General features: G+C 32.5%; 2 protein-coding genes across 5 annotated transcripts in view; one reads left to right on the top strand and one right to left on the bottom strand.

Annotated features, from left to right (window-relative positions):
• The window catches only part of LOC148622309 (GON-4-like protein), a 97,655-nt gene that overhangs the window by 56,100 nt on the left and 22,369 nt on the right, over positions 1–19,186 (top strand). The window lies entirely within an intron of this gene.
• LOC148622310 (growth hormone secretagogue receptor type 1-like) lies at positions 392–2,320 on the bottom strand. The gene has a single exon (XM_088572116.1). The coding sequence runs from the start codon at positions 1,824–1,826 to the stop codon at positions 546–548; it is 1,281 nt and encodes a 426-aa protein (XP_088428242.1). The 5' UTR covers positions 1,827–2,320; the 3' UTR covers positions 392–545.

Below are 19,186 nucleotides of genomic sequence, written 5' to 3'. Positions count from 1 at the left end.
TATTTGGTGATTCCTTATCATTTGTTCTTTATCATAACATACATTCAGTTTGATTTGAGATATTAGAGTTAGGTGTTTTTGCACATTTAATTTAACCTGCAACAGCAGTCATATGGCTATATGTAGCTATTATGTACCAATTTTTAGATTCACTTTCAAGTAAAAAGACTATATTTTTTTGAGAAGATAAAATTTGAAATGATAACCTTGTCAGTCTTGACAATATTGAGGTTTAACCAATATGTGTGATTAGATTCTGATTAGTAAATACGTATAGCTAATTTAATTCAAAGCAATTTTACCAAATAAAAAGTTTAACATATTTATTATGTATGTGCATATTTTGATGTTACTAAATACCTCGAAAAAATGACTCTTATATTTTTTCCTTTTGTTTAATCAGATAAAAAACAGTATTCACTAATGATGGCTTCAGATGTATTGACAGGAAAGAAGAAATACCACATTTAGTTGTCTCCATTAAAAAGACACATTCTTTTAGATGTCAATTAGGTTTAATAAATGATTTCACTTTGTTTCACTCCTTAAAGACAGTTTTCAAAGTCGTTATGTACTGATTGTTCTTGGCCTGTTCCGTTACTATTTGTACCTAGACTACTACTGACAGTTCTTAGTGTGTGATATGATTCTATTCCGGAGTAATTCTCGTACGACCCCATATTGCTACTTGCAATTTGTGTTGTCTGATAACGTGATGACTGTAATGTTTTTGATGAAAAAATTGACAAACTTTTTCTCCTTGTTCTGTGACAAGTAAACATTTGTCTCATCTCCTTCCTAAATCTTTGTCCAGTAACACAGTACAGAAGTATGTTTATAGCATGGTTAGTATATATACACAAATCAGCTATTCTACTAATTAATGAGTATAAGGCAATTTCAGGTAGGTCCAGTAATTCATATTTGAGAAATTTGAATACTTCATGCCTTATACTTAGTAATATTGCTTTTGGTGCTGTCAAAATGATAAAACTAAAAGTAACTGATAGGAGCATGGCTGTCATGCGGTGATTGATGGAAGTACGAGGATGTGTTGTGGATTTGTTCGGAATGTTGCCGCCATGTAGTGTCTTTTGTCTTTGTTTTGCTTTTCTGAATGAACAGATGATCAACACATTAAAGGTAATGAGGATTGCAAATGGTAAAAATGAATAAAATACTGCATCAATCCAGGGAACAACGTTGCTGTGGAAGTCATAATAGTCTGCCTCAGGAACACAATGTCCTTTACTATCTAATTTTATAGACCATGTAAAAATGCAGTTTAGCAAAAGAACCAATATTAGTATAACCAAACAAGCGATTTTTGTCTTTTTTACACTTCCAACTGTTAAGAATTTCAGTGGGTATCGGATTGCAAAGAACCGCTCCATTGTCATTGCAACTATAATCCAAACTGAATAGTGAAATGAAGAATAGCTGAGGTAGTAACATATACGACAAGCAGCTGTGTTTAAATTCCAGGCATCTTCTCCATATACTATAAAAACCCACTTTCTCAAGCAGTCAACATATAGAATTACTGTATCTGAGATAGCTAAGATGGCCATGTAGAAACATGTGGGAGTTATTATCATTGTCCTTCTCAACATAACTAAAAAACTCAGTATATTTCCAACAGTTCCAAGTCCAATTATGATTGGGAAAACATAGCGTGCAAGATTGAAAGCCCAGACATATTCTGGATAGCGCATAAGAAGCTCTGCTAATGATGGCAGTCTAGGTGGTAATGGAGGAAGTGATGTAGTAGTAGGCACTGTGCCATTCTCTGTTGTGTTAAACATCATTGTTATATTTTCAGTCATTTTGACCAATTATGAAAATAAATTATCTTACCAGGCCTATAAGATATATCCAATCACATTGATAATCCTTGTGTTGTTTTCCTTTTTTTTGAAGTCTGTGTTTTTAATTAGTTTTCTAAATGCTTCTGTCATTCAAAACATCCAAATATATGCATTCGGCAATGCTGAAGAATCTTCTCAATAAAATGTCACATGATAGTCAATAAATATTCCGTAAACTCTAAAGTCATCCCCAAAATCAGACCAATAACATCAAATGTGTTGCTTAAGTTCCAATGATAATAAACCTATTGGTCAAAATCTAAATCATTTATACTTTAGGTAAAATCTGAGTTGACGTATTATAGAACATTGTTTGGCTGTCCAATAACATCACTCAGATAGTTCCCACTCTCTAAACAAATTAATGAAAAGCAAATCTTGGGGTTTGCACAATAAACAAATCTTATGTAGTAACTGTTATTGAGATGGTGACTGTATTTTAGTGAATTTATTGATATTTGACATTATTTTGGGGCAATAAATGATTGACACTTGAGAATGCACTCTATATTTAGATGATTTGGAAGCAGGTGTTTTCCTGAATTATTTCCCACTACTTGTGCTACTTTTACAAAACAGGTTGTTAGACTAACTGTAACCAATTATCTATTGCTCTTCCCTACCTGTAGCATTGTAGTATAAAGGGAGGTAAATATGGAAAATAATTTTTTGCAGACACAATTATTTTTCTTACTATCAAAACTAGCATTTCATACCTCTCAAATCACATTTTAGAAGGAAAAATATGTTGACATAAAAATTAGCATTGAATGCCATAATTTAGAGAAAAGGGGAATTGATTTCCGAAAACTGCAGTGTGTGTTTTAATATATAAGTCAACTAAAAGTTGGTGCTTATTTATAATATGTGTGTCTATTTTTTTATAAATTTATTTCAAGTTACACTTACCAAATCATATGTTGCTTTGGTTTTTTCAGTTCATGTATATGAATCAGTCTGTCTTGCCATAAATAGATATTTTGTAATTGAACTTCTCCTCAAGCACTTAAGGTATTTCCATAAAATTGTATAGGAAATTATGGCAATATATGTGGATGTGCATGAAGGAAAATAAGTACAGCGTTGTTCAGTGTTTAAGGTTTTTATACCCTGACTATAATAAAGTTGTGAGGTATTGTGTGATACCCTCCAAAAAGTTGGTGACCGTTCATCTGTCAGACTCGTGACAGTTTCCAGGTGATAATCTTAGAACTGATCAGTGAATTTTTTTTTTTACTTTTGCACAGTTTTTTAGTACCATGAAATACAGGTTAAGTTCAATTTTTAATCAAAATCCGTGGTGTAGTTTTTGAGTTTTTTAACATATTGTAATTCCCCCTTTTTTTACCATTAAGTGTAAGTGCATTATCTGGGTGTATATTGAATTAAAAAAAAAAGAGAAAAAATTTAATGAGGGTGTGTACTTTAAAATTATATTTGTAATTTACTACAAAAGTGTATGAATATTGTTTATTGTGTGAGTAGTTTGCATCCATGTTATCAGTAAGCAGAAAAAGGGAAAACGTGGATTTTCAGTATTCTTCTATGATCATCACACCATTAGGATAATGATTTTGAAAACCTTTTTTTCTAAGCTTCGCTATGATATGCAACTTTGTCTTGGGAATTCACAGTGAAACTTAGAAAATTACATTTTAACATGGAAGTAATGGAAATGTTAGCATCGATTTGTGAGACCTTAAACCTATAAAGCATGACTTAATGATATGCATAAAAAAACATATTTTGGAAGATTTCAAAGGGTGATAATCCAACTATAGGGTTTATTATATTAAAACCTTGTATGTTTAACTACTGTTTGACAGCATGAAAGTTAGCCTGAATATGTTTTTATTTTTAAGATTGGGAATTTTGTTGTGGTTATTTGCAAGATAGCTTGTGTTTTATTGTGCTTTATGTGTACTGTTATGTCTGTTAGATGAATTTTGGATGGTGAAAGTTCATTGTACTGTATTTATCTTAGAGTTCTAAAGAGGAAAATCTCATTTTTAGCTTACCTGGCTGTAGGCCATGTGAGCTATTGCCATCACATGGCATCTGTCATTGTAATCATCGTTAACAATTTCTTCTAACATCTCTGAAACTTCTGAATGGATTAAGAAGATTGTTCCCTAAAGTATCCTGCACAAAGTGACTGTTTGGATTTTTGATCTGTTAAAAACATGGCCCCTGTTACTAAAAATAGTACATAGGGGTCAGACTGCTGATTTTTGAATATATCTCCAAAACTGTTAGATTTAACCAAATTCTGACATTGGTAAAAGTATTCTGTCTGTGGTCAAATTTTTATGAAAATCTGTTGATCCATGTTGAAGTTATTTTTGGACATTTTTTTTGCTGTTTTTGATGTTATTACTTTCAAAAATCTTCTCTTCAGAAACTGCTGTACAGAATTCAATGAAAGTTGGTATTTTTGTTTCCTAGGGTATCCTAAAAATGACCATTTGGATTTTTGATCGGTTGAAAAACATGGCCGCCGTTACTAAATACAGAATATAGGAGTCAGACAGTAGTTTTTTGCATATATCTCCAAAACCGTTAGGTTTAGCTAATATCTTTCAATTGCTGAAATGAACCTTATTACAAGGCTAACAAAAGTCTTGAAGGGATCAAAGTTGTCAGACAACTCCATGTAAGAGTTATTGCCCTTGGGAGGTGAAAAATGACTTTTTTATTTACAGTTTTCAGCCAATATATTGAAAACTATGATAGATAGAATGACCTTTTCAATTGCTGAAATGATTCTTATTATAAGGCCTCTAAGGATCAAAATTGTCAGACTATTCCATGTAGGTGTAAAACCACAATTAAAAGTCCCATTACTTTCTATGTTGAATTAAGCAATTTGCAAGGTCACTGTCTTTTTTCAAGTTTATTATAATGAACTTTAACAGAATTTATTATAGAGTGGACCCATTAAAGACTCTCTCATAACATTTGCATCATACCTTTAATGACTTCTAAGAAAGAACGGTGATGTGAAAGTAGACAGGTACTAAAAATACTACTTTCCTTTTTGGAAATTTGACAAATCAATGGGCTTAAGATCTAGACTCAAAAAAATTATTCTCTATATCAGAGTTCAAAACTGTTGTATTCAGTGTGTACTTAAACATGATAGGCTTTCAGATGATACCTAGTTTGCGTATACTGGTTAAAACACAAAAAATATACAATGCATCCTAGGAACTACTTTGTTTTATACGAACTATTTTCTGGTATATGCAAGGGACTGGTTCCCCTTAATAGTGGTATTATACCTGTAGTTATTTCCCTTAAAATGCAAAAAAATACGTTTTTTAGCAGTTTTCAGCCAATATCTTGGAAATTATAATAGATAGAAACTTGATGAAATGATCCTTATGATAAGTCCTACTGAAGTCTTCATTCAGTCAAAATTGTCTGACAACTCCTTGTTAGAGTTATTGCCGTTGAAAGGCAAATATTTGACCAGGTGAGTGATTCAGGCTCCTGGGAGCCTTGTGTTAAATGTTTAAATGGCCCATATTTAGTTTTAATACTAAACTAGCATTATTCCTGCTACTTCTACTGGTTTATGATGAATGTATTCATCTGCGTATTTTACTTTTTCTTATCAAACAACTAGTATTCAGACTTGAGTGTCTTTTTTTCTTGTGTATTTGCCAATCACACATTTTATGGATGATAACCTTCAAATTTTCCAGAAACTGACAGGTATATGTACTTTGTTCATCCAGTATTATTTGCCAGTGACTGTATATACCTATATGGTTTTTGGCTTTCCAATTTGTCAAGGACCACAAGATCATATGCTTAATTGTAAGAAATGCAATAGAACAAGGAGAGGAAAAAAAACATTGAATTTTTGGTCTCGTTGTATAACTACACTTTTCACAGTAGGAAATTAAATGAGGTCATTGCCTTTATAAAGTATAAGGTCATTTCTCAATTGTTAAAAGAAACTGTCAAGATAGATAAGGCTTCAAAGAGCTGTCCCTTGAGTTTTTTGCTGAATTAGGGAATCAGATATCCTGATTATGAAGACTTTCCTGCTAAATGACAACATTGTGTGACTGGTATTTATATTTTTGATGTCTAATAGTAGGTGTCACTGGGTACCATTAACTCCGTAGAGACATCCTCTAATGGACACGAATACCTAGTATATCAATGGATGGATGTAAGTTCATTTATGTCCATCTCATTAAAGATTTTCTGTCATGTATATATCACTTGGAATACCTAAAATCTGATAATCACAAGATAGAATTTTTATATGACCGCAAAAAATGCGGTTGTATAATGCTGTTATCTTTGTCATTGTCGTCGTCATTTTCATTTCAGTACATTAACATAAGTTGTATTGAACCAATTGTCATGAAATTTGGTATATTGTTTTTTATACTAGAGGCAGTTTGTTGTTAAAATTGGGGTCACCGGCTCCTATCGTTCTGCAAAAAAAAAAGTGGCCTATAGGGATGAAATAGGTGTTATACAGCCAAATTTTTTTCTGGTCATGTAATGGTGTGGTTATTAGGGCCCTCCCACTTAAAATGGTGGTCACCCTATAGTGATCACTCTGTCAGTCTATCCGTTACGAGTCGTATCTGGGCTGTAACTCTTTTTTCTTTTGATGTAGGCTTTTGATATTTTACATAGATAACCTAAAGAAAATGTGTCGCGTGCCATGGACGTTGGCCTATAACCTTGAACTTGATGTCAAATGTCTGTTTTTCACTGATAAACTTGTGTCTAGACTGTAAATGTTTTGTCTTTCAATGTGGGCTTTTGATATTTGGCATATGTGTAGATCACCTAAAGATGATGCTTCACATACCATGGATATTGGCCAATGACTTTGAACTTTGACCTTAAGGTCAAATACCTGTTTTTCACTTACAAACTTGTGTCCAGGCTGTAACTTTTTTTGTCATTTGATATGGGCTTTTGATATTTGGCATGTAGGTAGATCTCATGAAGATGATGTGTTGCCTGCCATGGATTTAGGGCTATGACCTTGAATTTTGACCTCAAGGTAAAAATTCTGGGGTTTTTTTGTGACAAATTTGGGTCCAGGCTGTATCTTTTTTTGTCTTTTGATGTGGGCTTTGACATTTGGCATGGTGTAGATCATATCAAGATAATGTGTTGCGTACCGTGAATTTGGGCATTTGATCCCAAGGTCAAATTCCTGTTTTTCTCAGTGACAAACTCATGCCTGGGCTGTAACTTAATTGTCTTTCAAATTGGGCTTTTTATATTTGGCATTGTGGGTAGATCACTTAAAGACAATGTGTCGCATAACATGGATAGTGGTCTACAATCTTAAACTTCGACCTGAAACTCTTGTCCAGACTGTACCTTTTATCTTTTGATGTTGGCTTTTGATAATTGGCATGTGGGTTGATCAGCTAAATCAGCTAAAGACTTGGTGTAGGCGGTGTTGCCATAGATGTCATAGCGGTACGAGTTCGAGTCCCACGGGAGTTCGAGTCCCACGGAAGGAACGACCAAAAATTTACATCGCAAATTTGACAGTTCTAACATCGTTGGGAATTTTTCAGACCCTTCTATAACTTTACGTTATCTTCCCTGTATCAATTTGATCCGATGGAGCAGTGTAGCGAATAGAGTCATCACAGTCTGAGACGTTTGTATATATATATAACTTTAAAGTTTATTTATGATAACTTTAGTGAAACTTATCCAATTTTTTGGATATTTTAAACATTGTTCCTATGTGCATTGCTTTAAGGCATCAGAGGGGCCACACCCCAAGAATATCAACTTTAAAATTTTGGTCCATTTTTGAGAAAAAAATTCTTGGAATACTTATAAAAATTTCATTCATTCAGATATCTCTTAAGGTTTTTGAGTTAAAAGGGGTCAAAGTGGCCACACTAGTGTATACCTAGTATGTCAATGAAAGGAAGTAAGTTTATTTATATCCATCTCATCAAAGAATTTCTGCTACATTATTATAACTGGGAATTACTAAATTCCGAGGAATACAGAATAGAGTTTTTTAACTGCAAAAAACTACTGTCCCTTTATGTTTTAATGCTATCTTTGTTTACATTTTCCTTTCCTGCTATAACTTTAGTTGTAGTAAATCAATTGTCATAAAATTTTGCTGTATTGATTTTATTGCTACTAGAGGCAGCTTGTTATTAGAAATGCAGTCACTGCCTCTAAAGTGGCCAAAAGGGGTAAAATAGGTGTTTATTTAAAAATAATGTAGGAGGTTTATTTCTAATTCAATTTTGACCATTCTTTTTATACCACCTCTCAAAATGTTTGTCTTGTCATAAAATGGTATCACCCTGTGGGTTGTCTTTATAATTGGCATCCATTCATTCATTTACAATAACTTGAGTAAAAATTATTCAAACTGAATGAATTTTTTTAACAATAGGAGGATATAAGTGGTCATTAGGACCACAACCTTAAAATATCAACTTTTTTCAATTTTTGACTGATTTAAAAAAAGAATTCATTGAATTCCTTATGAAAATCCCTGCCTGCACTTTTCAATCATCTGTCAGATATCTCTTATGGTTTCTGAGTTTTAAGGGGTCAAAGTGGTCACACCCCCCAAAAATAGCCTTTTTTTATTTTTGGTCCAGTCTTGAACATTTCTAACTTTGTGCTGTATTGTGAGCAAATCCATTGTTGTATCCATAATGAACTGTATGTCCCTATGCTTGAGATTGTCAAAAACTAATATTGTACCCATGCTGCCCCAAGTGAACACAGTTTGACAACTATGGTTATATCATACCGTGCCCATTTAAATTCTTATAAAAATTTGTCTTGATATTTTGACAGATGTAAAATACCTTTTAGCATTTTCAGTCTTTTAGGGTCCCACTCTAAAGATCATCTTTTTTATTGGATTCCTTTCGAGTATCTCAGCCTACATTTTTCATACAGATTTTAGACATCTCTTACAGTTTTCGAGTTTTAAGGGGTCAAAGAGGCTACACCTCAGAAAAATCCACTTTTTACTTTTGGTCCGATTTTGAACTTTTTTTCTAAATTCTTTCTGGAAGTCTATATTTGCATTTGTCAATCAGTATTGGAATATTTCTCATTGTTTTTGAGTAACAAGGGATCAGTGGAGCCCAACATATTATTTTTTGGAAGATTGTATTTTTCTTCTGTTTTAATTAATTGTTTTTGCCAATTGTTTCTCTATACAAGGAATTTAAGAAGTATGCTTGAAATTTGCATTATCATTATCTGTTTTTGAGATGATGGGGTACAAAGTGACCCATGAAAGCACCCTAAAGGCAGAACTTTAAACTTAAATTGAATTTCAAAACATTGTGCAATATTGTATCAAAACTTTTTGTTGTGTCCACACTTTCCTAAAGGTGAACTGGCTGCAGTTTTGTCATGCTGTTCTCTGCGAAACTTTTTATTTACGTAATGCCATCATTATTATAATGTGCTATAGTGCATCAGATTTTGCAACTCAGACAATTTTTGTAACTGTTTATTGTATAGCTATATAGTTTCACCATAGAAAGCTAGGTAAAGTTAGCATAGAGATGATTATGATCTGAAGGATCATGAAGGGTTCTCTTAAATTGGCTATGTCAGTTATCCCAACATTCTTGAAAACACTAAATATGGATTCAGCATGTTAATTGTCTTAAGATTGGTTATTTGTGCCATAGAATATGCAGATGAAATGAGTGGTGGTTTTTGTTTGTTCAAGACTACTTTGCTAGATAAGGTAATTGTTTGCGCCTGTCCGAAGTCAGGAATTTCTGGCCTCTGTATGTCTTGGTTTCAAAAAGAAACTCAGTTTTTTTCATGTTGCTGGAGTCTATACCAGAGTACCTATTTCGCTCTACCTGTATATATTGTTTTGGGCCCAGCTGCAGCCTGCCCTATGGTGTGAGAGTTTCCTCATTATTTATTGATACATGGGTGACCTTTGGCTGATATTTTTCATTCCTGAGGTTTTTGTCTTTCTGACATATTCACCATATCCTTTCTTGTTATATTAATGATACTTTCAGTAAATTCCAAGATGGCCAAATTCGGAACTCCAGAGGAAATTAAAACCTAATTCAACTGCTAAGTATGGAAATCAAACAGGTTGTAGTTAGTTATTCTATAAAATAGGATATTGTTTTACATGTCAAGTAGCTGCATATGAAACTAAGAATTTTTTTCCGACACAGTCAGTATAGTTTCACTTTTTACCCTTTGACCTTAAAGACAGTCTTCCTGGAAAAGCAAGTTACCTGATAGAAATTCTGTTTCCCAATTGGCCAAATACTGATAATTTAGTGGCATTAGAAAAAACTGTATCAGAAATTAAAATTGCGTGCCATGTGCTATTTCCTGAATGAAATGTAGAAAATTATAAGTCAAAAGAAAAAAAATTACTGCGATAGCTATCTTTTTTTCTTGTTTATTTTTAAGTAGGAAGCAACAATTACACTTTGTAAGGTGGAAATTTATAATATTAGTTTTGAAGAATATATTGTATTGCATTATATGGTTTCAGTTGTCCTGCTTCGTTTTTGATAATTATTATTTGTTACAGTAGTTAGTTTGGTGACTTCTTTATATAACACAGTTATAATCTGTAAATAATACATAGTGTAGGTCATATTTCCCTATTAAGCACTTAGAAATGTCATTTTTGTGATTTATAATTTGTTTTGGAATTTTAATGTGTTATAGAATATTTGGAGGTAGATTTGGGTTCGATGGAGGAAGGATGGAGGAGAATAGTATATACGATGAAGGCTTTAGTCAGTTAGGGATTACTTTGGTGGGCAGATGGTCATTGAGAGACTCAACTTTGTTGTTGAGTTGTGTTTTGTGAGACTGTTGTGGATGTTTTAATCTTTGGATATTTTTATGGTTATGTGCTTTAGCCATTTAGCAGCATTGCTTGCTGTAACTAGAAGTGAAGGTCTGTGGTAGCATATGGGATTATATGTTTTTTTATATGCCGTTACTAAAAATAGAAGATAGGGGTCAGACAGTAGTTTATCGCATATACAGTCAAACCTCGATAGCTCAAACTACAACGGACCATTGAAATGTGTTCGAGTTATCGGGAGTTTGAGAAATTGAAGTTCGTATTTTTTCCAGATTTTGTTCGTTGGCATTACGTGTTCGACTTTATCATTAGAAATTGCTTACTTCCTACGAAGTTTTGTTAGTTCGTGGATCTTTTTTATTCGCTTTCGGAAGATTATGTTGACTTTTGGACATTAAAAATGCCTTTAACAACGTTCAGAGTTCAAGTTCCTTAGTCAATAATTTGTTTTCATCTGCTTTCCTATGATGCTTTCATCATGCCAACTTCAGAACATTCTAGAACTTTAATCAGTACTATGTTCAGATCAAACATTCCCTAATTAGTACATGTAATAACTTGAATATTACCTGCAGTTAACTAAAATGACACTGATTCATGAAAGGGTTTCAGTTTTTTTATACCTTTTATTACCCAAGCTGACAAATTGGTTGATGTGTTATTAAGGGTTATTCTCTAAGATTTATTACCGAATGGACCGACTAGTCAGTTTGAGTGTTTGAGAAATCCATGGTTATTCATATTGATTATATAGGACAAAATTTTGGTACTTTGAATTGTGTTCAAGAAATCCCGGGTGTTCAAGCCATCCAACTTTGAGCAAGTGAAGTTTGACTGTATCTCCAAAATCATTATGTTTAGCCAAACTCTTTCAGTTGCTGAAATGTTCCTTATTATTAAGCCTTCAGGTGTCTTCAGGATCAAAGTTTTCAGCAACCCTTTGTCAAAGTTATTGCCCTTGAAAGATGAAAAATGACAGGTTTTTTTTGGTTTTTTTTTTTTATATACAGTTTTCAGCCAAAATTTTGAAAACTATAATAGACAGAAAAAACCTTTCAATTGCTGAAATGATCCTTATTATGATAAGTCTTACCAATGTCTTCTAGAGTCAAAATTTTTTAAATTTATTACCCTTGAAAGACGAACTTTAACTAGGTGAGCAATTCAGGCTCCTTGTTTAATGTTGCAGAGTTATAGACTGTTGTGTTAATCTCAGAGTATGTGTATAGACTCTGGATATTTGTGCCCTTGTACCAACTTGTGACAGATAAAGTTTTTCACTTATTTGAATTATTCTCCAGAAAATTCTTTCTGTAAATATGTATAATCATGTGTTTGTACAAATGCTTGACTTTAGTATATAATAAACAGTGGACTATCAGATTTATAGTGTGATTTCATGTAAGTGAATTTTTTGCATCACTTGATCTATTGTTTAAAAATATACCCCGGCCTGGAAGTTTTCTCATGCTCAATCGCCATGGCAATATTTTGACATAAGCTTTATATAGGTATGCCATACTATTGAATTTAATTTTTGGTTTTGGCAACAATAACTTTTTGTTAGAGATCTCAGTTTATATCTTGGCCATATACTAAAAAAATGGAGGACAAAGGTGTCACCAGTATGCATTTGATCACATATTTCTTCTTAGTTCTATGATATCATTAATGGGATACTGGTACTGGTAAATCAGTGAAGTATTTATTTATGAATGCTCTTTTTGTTACTGTAGAACTGTGTTCGATTTCACAAAAAATCTTCTGTGTTAAATTAGTCATTTAAGAAATAATTCATGGAGGGGGTAGATTTGTACTCATTTTAACATGGGTACGGCATTTATATTTGATTATTTAACACCAAGCGACAGTGAGGTGTAATATGAGAATATAAATGCCAAACTGATGTTGAAATGAGTACACATCTACCCCCGGAAGGAATTATTTCTTTTCTAATATGACAAATATGGTAATTTTTTAGACAAAAATTTCCCTAGGCGTTGTCAAAGTAACAGCTTTTCCATTTAACTTCCCCCGTATGGAGGTTGGATTCATTAAGAAATAAACCACTTATCCAAGTAAAATATCCATTGAATAAGTATCAGTATAGTATTAGATAACCTCTCAGCTGTTAAATCATCACGTAAACATTTTTTAAATTAGTGTTATTTCTTGAAGCGAAGTGACAGCGAAAGAAAAGGGACAGTGCGCAGGTGCTAAAGGTGGGGTTGTGCCGACATATACTGTGTGACAATATGAAGATGTCATATGTTAGTAAAGTTATGACGTCACAATACCTTGATATTTGATGACACCATAACTTACAAGTAATTTTACACTTATGATTTTTGGTGAAAAGGACTGCAGAATTACGTTTTAATTCATGGAATTGCATGAAAAATCATACTTCTCTAACAGTGGATATTTGTGTGTGTTAAGGAATAAAGGACGGTATCAATTAAACTTATTACCAATTAATAAATGAACATTGTCATATTTGGTAAGACATGATAATTCAAGAATATCATGAGCAAACTGCATGAAGACTGAACGTGAGATTTAGATAGTTTATTGTACTGTATCCCAAGGCTAACTGATCTATGAGTACCCATTTAAACACTTGTCTGTTTAATTGTTAACCATAAATTATAATGCCTGAAACATAAACAGATATGTTAAAACACTTTAGTGAGATTGTGTATTTGTCAGTTTTTAGCTGATAATGATGAACTAAGTGGTTTACATCCTAAATTTGAATAGCATTGTAAAAGTGGCAATTTCTTCTTTAACAATCCTTTGAAAGAACCATGCAAGAATTTTCATTGTAAAGTTTGTTTTGAGAAAATCTTGAAATTGAGAAATGTATTATATTAATGTATTGTCTTTATGATACTAAGTTATATGTTAAATGAAGCATTTGGACAGTCAACTTGTCAAAATGGTCTGTTGAATCATGATTCAAGTCTCCATCGGCCATGTCTTAGTTCTTGGTTAGGATTTTCCCCAGTGACTTATATTGTTAGTAACATTTTTTTAATTTATATTTGAATATGTTTTACCAATCCTTAACCTAACTAAAAAAATGCTGGAGTATAAAAATTTTCCTTTAACAACAGTAATAAAAAATTCTTATTCATTGACATTAATTGGTAGGTTGACTTGAATGTTGTCAACAGATTTTGAATGTCATTCATTACTTTGGAGAGTCTCCTACTGAGGCTTCTAATGTCAAAGATCTTTTCTGCTGTTTTTTTTTTATCTAAAAACATTTTCTTTGCCCCTTGAAAAATGAAAGCACTGCAGTAATGATAAAAAAATTGTTGTGAGCCTATAGGGATATTATGTTTTTGTTTTCTTTAATAGGATTTAGAATAAAGCAAATGCTGTGGAATTGACACAACTGCACAAAATACACATTATAACTGAAAATTAATGAAAAGTTTACAGGAGCTGTATACTTGATTGTCAATCCCAAGTCCACTCCTTTGTCACCAATCACCATATCATATAAAGATATAAGAAGCAGTCTATGCTATCTCAAAACTGTGCTTAGTATGCCAGTTTATAGCTGACAGAAAATGAGCAAAACCTTCTTTAACATTGTTACTGCATCTGTGTGCTCTACAGGAAATTACCTGCCATTTCTGGTATTATTTGAAGATGTATTTATTTTTCTTGGGCATGTGTATCCAGTTCAATGTTTCGAGTGGAGATTAAGAACCAATGATATAGCACTACCTTATAATATGATTTTGGTTAGTAATTCCCAGTTTCCATTAATTCATATAAAAGTTTGCAATGAAAACACTAACAAATTCTAATGTTGATAAGCGCTTTCCTGGTAAGTGTGTGGTTACTTTACATGTAAATAAACACACAAGGATTTGTGGATATTTGTTAGTGAAAAGATTTTTTCCCCTTTAAATGATTTTGCTGTATTAAAACCTCATATCTGCCTTGTATCAGATATTTTGTGTATAGTGAGGCCTGCATGATATTTTGATGGAGTGCAAACATATTGTACATGAGTTAAATTTTTTCTTGTTTATTGTTCCATCTGGAAGGCAGGTTTAGTACATCACATGACAAATCAGCTGCTAGACATCAGTTACAATAATATTTGTTTTGTTTTGTTTTTGTTTTTTGGTAATCAAACAAGGTTATCATGATTTTAAGTAGGTCTAACAACTTTAGAAGTTGGTCAAGAACCAAATGTAGTAGTGGACTATTTGGAAATGACCACAGAAAAGTGAAACATGACCTGTTTGTTGGCTATAAGATGATATCCCTTTGAATTTTGTAATTTAATATCAATTGATACCAGGAAATTAATAAATGGAATAATAGCTTTGTTGGTTAATTTCTTTTTTCTTAACATTTAATAGGAATAGGAAGACAGGTTATTTTATTTGGTGAACCATTTGAAGTCTCAGATTTTAGTGCATTTTACTAAGGTTTTGCTAGTAATGGAAACAAACAGTTGGATGGATCTTTACCTTATCAGACTATTCTAGAGAGGCCCCCACTGTGTACATATCCTCCTACCTTTGCAAAATTAAGTGTAAGTTTTTTTGTAAAAATCAGGCGAAATAGGAAAAATCAGAAAAATGCATATCGAAACTCCACCAATCTGACCTTATAATTTTATTCAAAAGATGCTTTCTCTTTTTGAAAAGACCTTTATTTGATCTCTGCATCACTGGATTTGCTCAGAAATTTTTCAATAGAATGTTAAAAAATTGAGGGTTTTGACAGAGTTATCTGCCCTTGAAATATTCATTACCTGTTCATTACAATGAAAACATAACACAGTTTACCAAAATGATGTGAAAATCTTGACTTTTTAGCAATGTGAGCTATTGCCATCACTTGGCGTCATCTGTCGTCGCCGTTAACAATTTTTTAAAACTCTTCTCTTCTGACGCTACTTTACCATTTGGAACAAACTTGGTATGAATGTTCCTTGAGGTATCCTACATAGAACTGATGTAGGGATTTTTGATTTGTGGAAATTACTAAAAATAGAATATAGGGGTCCGACAGTAGTTTATTGCATATATCTCCAAAAACCATTATGTTTAGCCAAACTCTTGCAGTTGCTGAAATGATCCTTATTATAAGGCCTTCAAAAGTTTTCAAGAATCAAAGTTGTCAGATGACTCCTTGTCAGAGGTATTGCCCTTGGAAGATGAAAGATGTTTTGTTTTTTTTTTGTTTTTTTTTGGTTTTTTTTTTATACAGTTTTCAGCCAATATCTTGAAAACTATAATAGGTAGAAGGAAACTTTCAATTGCTGAAATGATCCCTATGATAAGTCCTACAAAAGTCTTCTCAAGTCAAAATTTTAGGACAACTCCTTGTTAAATTTATTGCTCTTGAAAGACAAACTTTAACCAGGTGCGGGATTCAGGCCATCCTTGGAGCCTCTTGTTTCCTTAATTCTGATGGTACAAATTTCAAAATTGTGGTTTTTTTTTCATACCATGTTTCTCACACTGCCTGATTCTTACAGAGACTGACACTTGATTAACACAGAAAGCAGGAATAGCTTATGCAATATTTGTTAGGCATATAAAAATAGATTAAACTAATATTTCAATTGTTTGTTAAACAATTCGATGGTCTTTCGCTTGAAAACTTTCTCTCTGTAATATACACATTAAAATATCTACAACAGTTTGACTTTTTGGGCTTGGTGACCTTGTCAAATACAATTGTGGATGTTCCCATCATGACTTTTGTAATGTCAACTCGACGACCTTTTGTTAGATATATAACAACCCTACTTTCTGTCAACTTTGGAATTTTGCACTTATTAACCCCAACTGGGTTCTTTTTCTATATAAATAAATTGAAATTTGAGATGTACACATTATGACCTTTAATTTGATATGCGACAACCTAACTATATAAACAACTTAAGTTTTCCACTCTTTGACCTCACCCAAGTCATTTATTTTGAGACAAAACATCGATATTTCGGATGTGCTGTTCTGTGGAATGACCATTTGTGTGTTTGCTGTGGATTTTAAAATATATACCCCCGCTCTCAAAACTTAGAATTTCAATTGATCCAAAACTAGACACGATATGTTAAATCTGAAAACTGTATGATAATTTGCAGAACATATACAACAAAATTACAAAATAATTTGGGCAAGTTTGGAATTCATTTTGAGCCCAGTGATTATTAAAATATGATGCAATAACAAACTCCAGAACCAGAAGTCGTAGAGACATGAAACTACCACCATACATCTTAGGATTACCTGACCTTGAAAAAACTTACAAGGTCAAGGTGATACGTTTATGTCAAGGTCACAAACCGGATTCTGCAAAACATTAAAATTGTCATAACTTTTGAACATACGGTTTGACAGTGGTATATTTGGTCTCAAAATGTAGGGCTTATCGAGATGGTCATTTTATACACTGTTTGTATGCACTCATCTCTTATTGTTTTCTCAATATCAATGCCTGTAGTTTGCAGCGAGAAGGCTTTCTAGCACTCTCTGAACTTTGACCTTGGATGCAAATGAAAGGTCACATGGACCAAAGATCATTGATGAAGGTCGCATGTTTCTACAACTTCTGGTTCTCTTATATAAATTTGAAAAACTTAAGTATGATATTTCAAGAGATATAACTCCTGTATGATTTGATAATAAAATACATGTTTGTGTTTTTTCATTAGGTATTCATCTTGTGTACATGAAATAGTTTTTAGATTGATTCTATCTATTATGGTTTTCAAGATTTAAGGGATTGAAATAAATTGTTTTAAGAGGATATAACTCTTAAAGATGATAATGAAAGCCTTAGCAGGGTTATTTTCTGATAGAACATGATGACATCTACATGTTCACCAAGCATGATAATGATATCCTGAAAAATGAGTTTGGGGGACCTATTAACCATTTTGATAAGATGCTAATAAACCGGAGATAACTTCTACAATGGATAATGAAATTCTTCACAGGATTATCCTGTAAAAGTCCTAAGAAAGGTCTGTCGATGGTCCAAGCTTTGTAATGATATCTTGAAAGATAATGCAACAGGGCCTTGCCAAAGTAAATATTGAAAGGGGAAAAAACTAGCACTCTGTGACCTTTGACCTTGGTGCAAATGAAAGGTCACATGGACCAAAGATCATTGATGAAGGTCCAACGTCTCTACAACTTCCGGTTCTCGAAATATAAATTTTTAAAACTTAATTATGATATTTCAAGGGAAATAACTCCTGTATGGTTTGATAACAAAATACAAATTTGTTTATTAATTAGGCCGTCTACTTAAGTGCATGAAACCGTTTCCAGAATTATTCTGTCTCTTATGGTTTTTAAGATATGAGCGATTAAAAGAAACCGTTTTAATGGGACATAACTCTTAAAGATGGTAATGAAATCCTTAGCAGGATCATTACCTAATTGAACCTGATGACATCTACATGTTCACTAAAAAATGAGTTCGGAGGACCATATTAAAAAAAAATGCCAATAAAAGGGAGGTAACTTATACAATGGATTATGGAATTCTTCACAGGGTCATCTTGTATAAGTCTTTAATGAGCTTTATCAATGGTCCAAATTTGGTAATGATATCTTGAAAAATGAATAGGGAAGAGCATGTCAAAGAAAATTTTGCAAATAACGGAAGGATAAAAAAAAAAAAAAAAACAATTAGGTCTTTCCCTGGTAGGGGAAGTCCTTAAATATTCAATGGACAAAATACATGAGAAGTCCCTCTAGTGATTTAGAAAAGTTCTTAGGTACAAAGAATTAACAATGGGAGTCAGTATAATGGCTTTTCCTTTCTGATAATGTTTCAATGCTAAATGAAAATCTGTGTTCAAACATTTGCCATGAATGAATTTACTTTGCTTCAATAGGACTGTAAATATTGGTTATATTTTATGTAACATCTTGTTGCTTTACAAGTGTAAATCAATGCCTACTATTGAACTGTTTGTTCAGATGATGGATGTGAAATTTGAGGTGAAAGGGTTCTTCGAATGGATTATTGTTCTACAAATATGCATTGTTAGAACATTATATCATATTAAATAGCTAATTTTGAAGGGAAAGTTGTAGCAGCATATGTTCTTTACAATGTTTTTTTTTGTTATTTGATTATATCATCATACTTTTGAAATCATATGTCTCCTGTGGAAGAAACACTCTTCAGCTGTCTGTGAATGTTTATACCTTGCGTCAGTGAATTAATGCATGTTTTTACCAAAATGAGTTTATAATACAATGTAATTCTTGGTTGAGTTAGAACACCCACAATTTAATCATCCTTGAATTCATTCCTTTTTTGACAGAAACTAATTGAATGTCAATTAAATGACAAGCATTTTTGCTTTTTTAGTAAATGAAAGCCAATTATTGGACCTTAACAGAATTCCATTGCAAATAGCATGTATAGATTCTTTTGTATAAAATATTGAACTTTCTTGGAAATACAA

The sequence above is a fragment of the Perna viridis genome, chromosome 3 (genome assembly GCF_037379345.1).
Source record: "Perna viridis isolate PV_CMFRI_1.1 ecotype Kerala chromosome 3, ASM3737934v1, whole genome shotgun sequence".
Lineage (NCBI taxonomy): Eukaryota > Metazoa > Mollusca > Bivalvia > Mytilida > Mytilidae > Perna > Perna viridis.
Note: the sequence above shows the minus strand (reverse complement) of the source record. Positions and strands in the feature narration are given on the sequence as shown.

Bases quoted from the DNA above. Each gene is read 5' to 3' on its own strand.
- LOC148622310 (XM_088572116.1), bottom strand. From the start codon at position 1,826: ATGACTGAAAATATAACAATGATGTTTAACACAACAGAGAATGGCACA.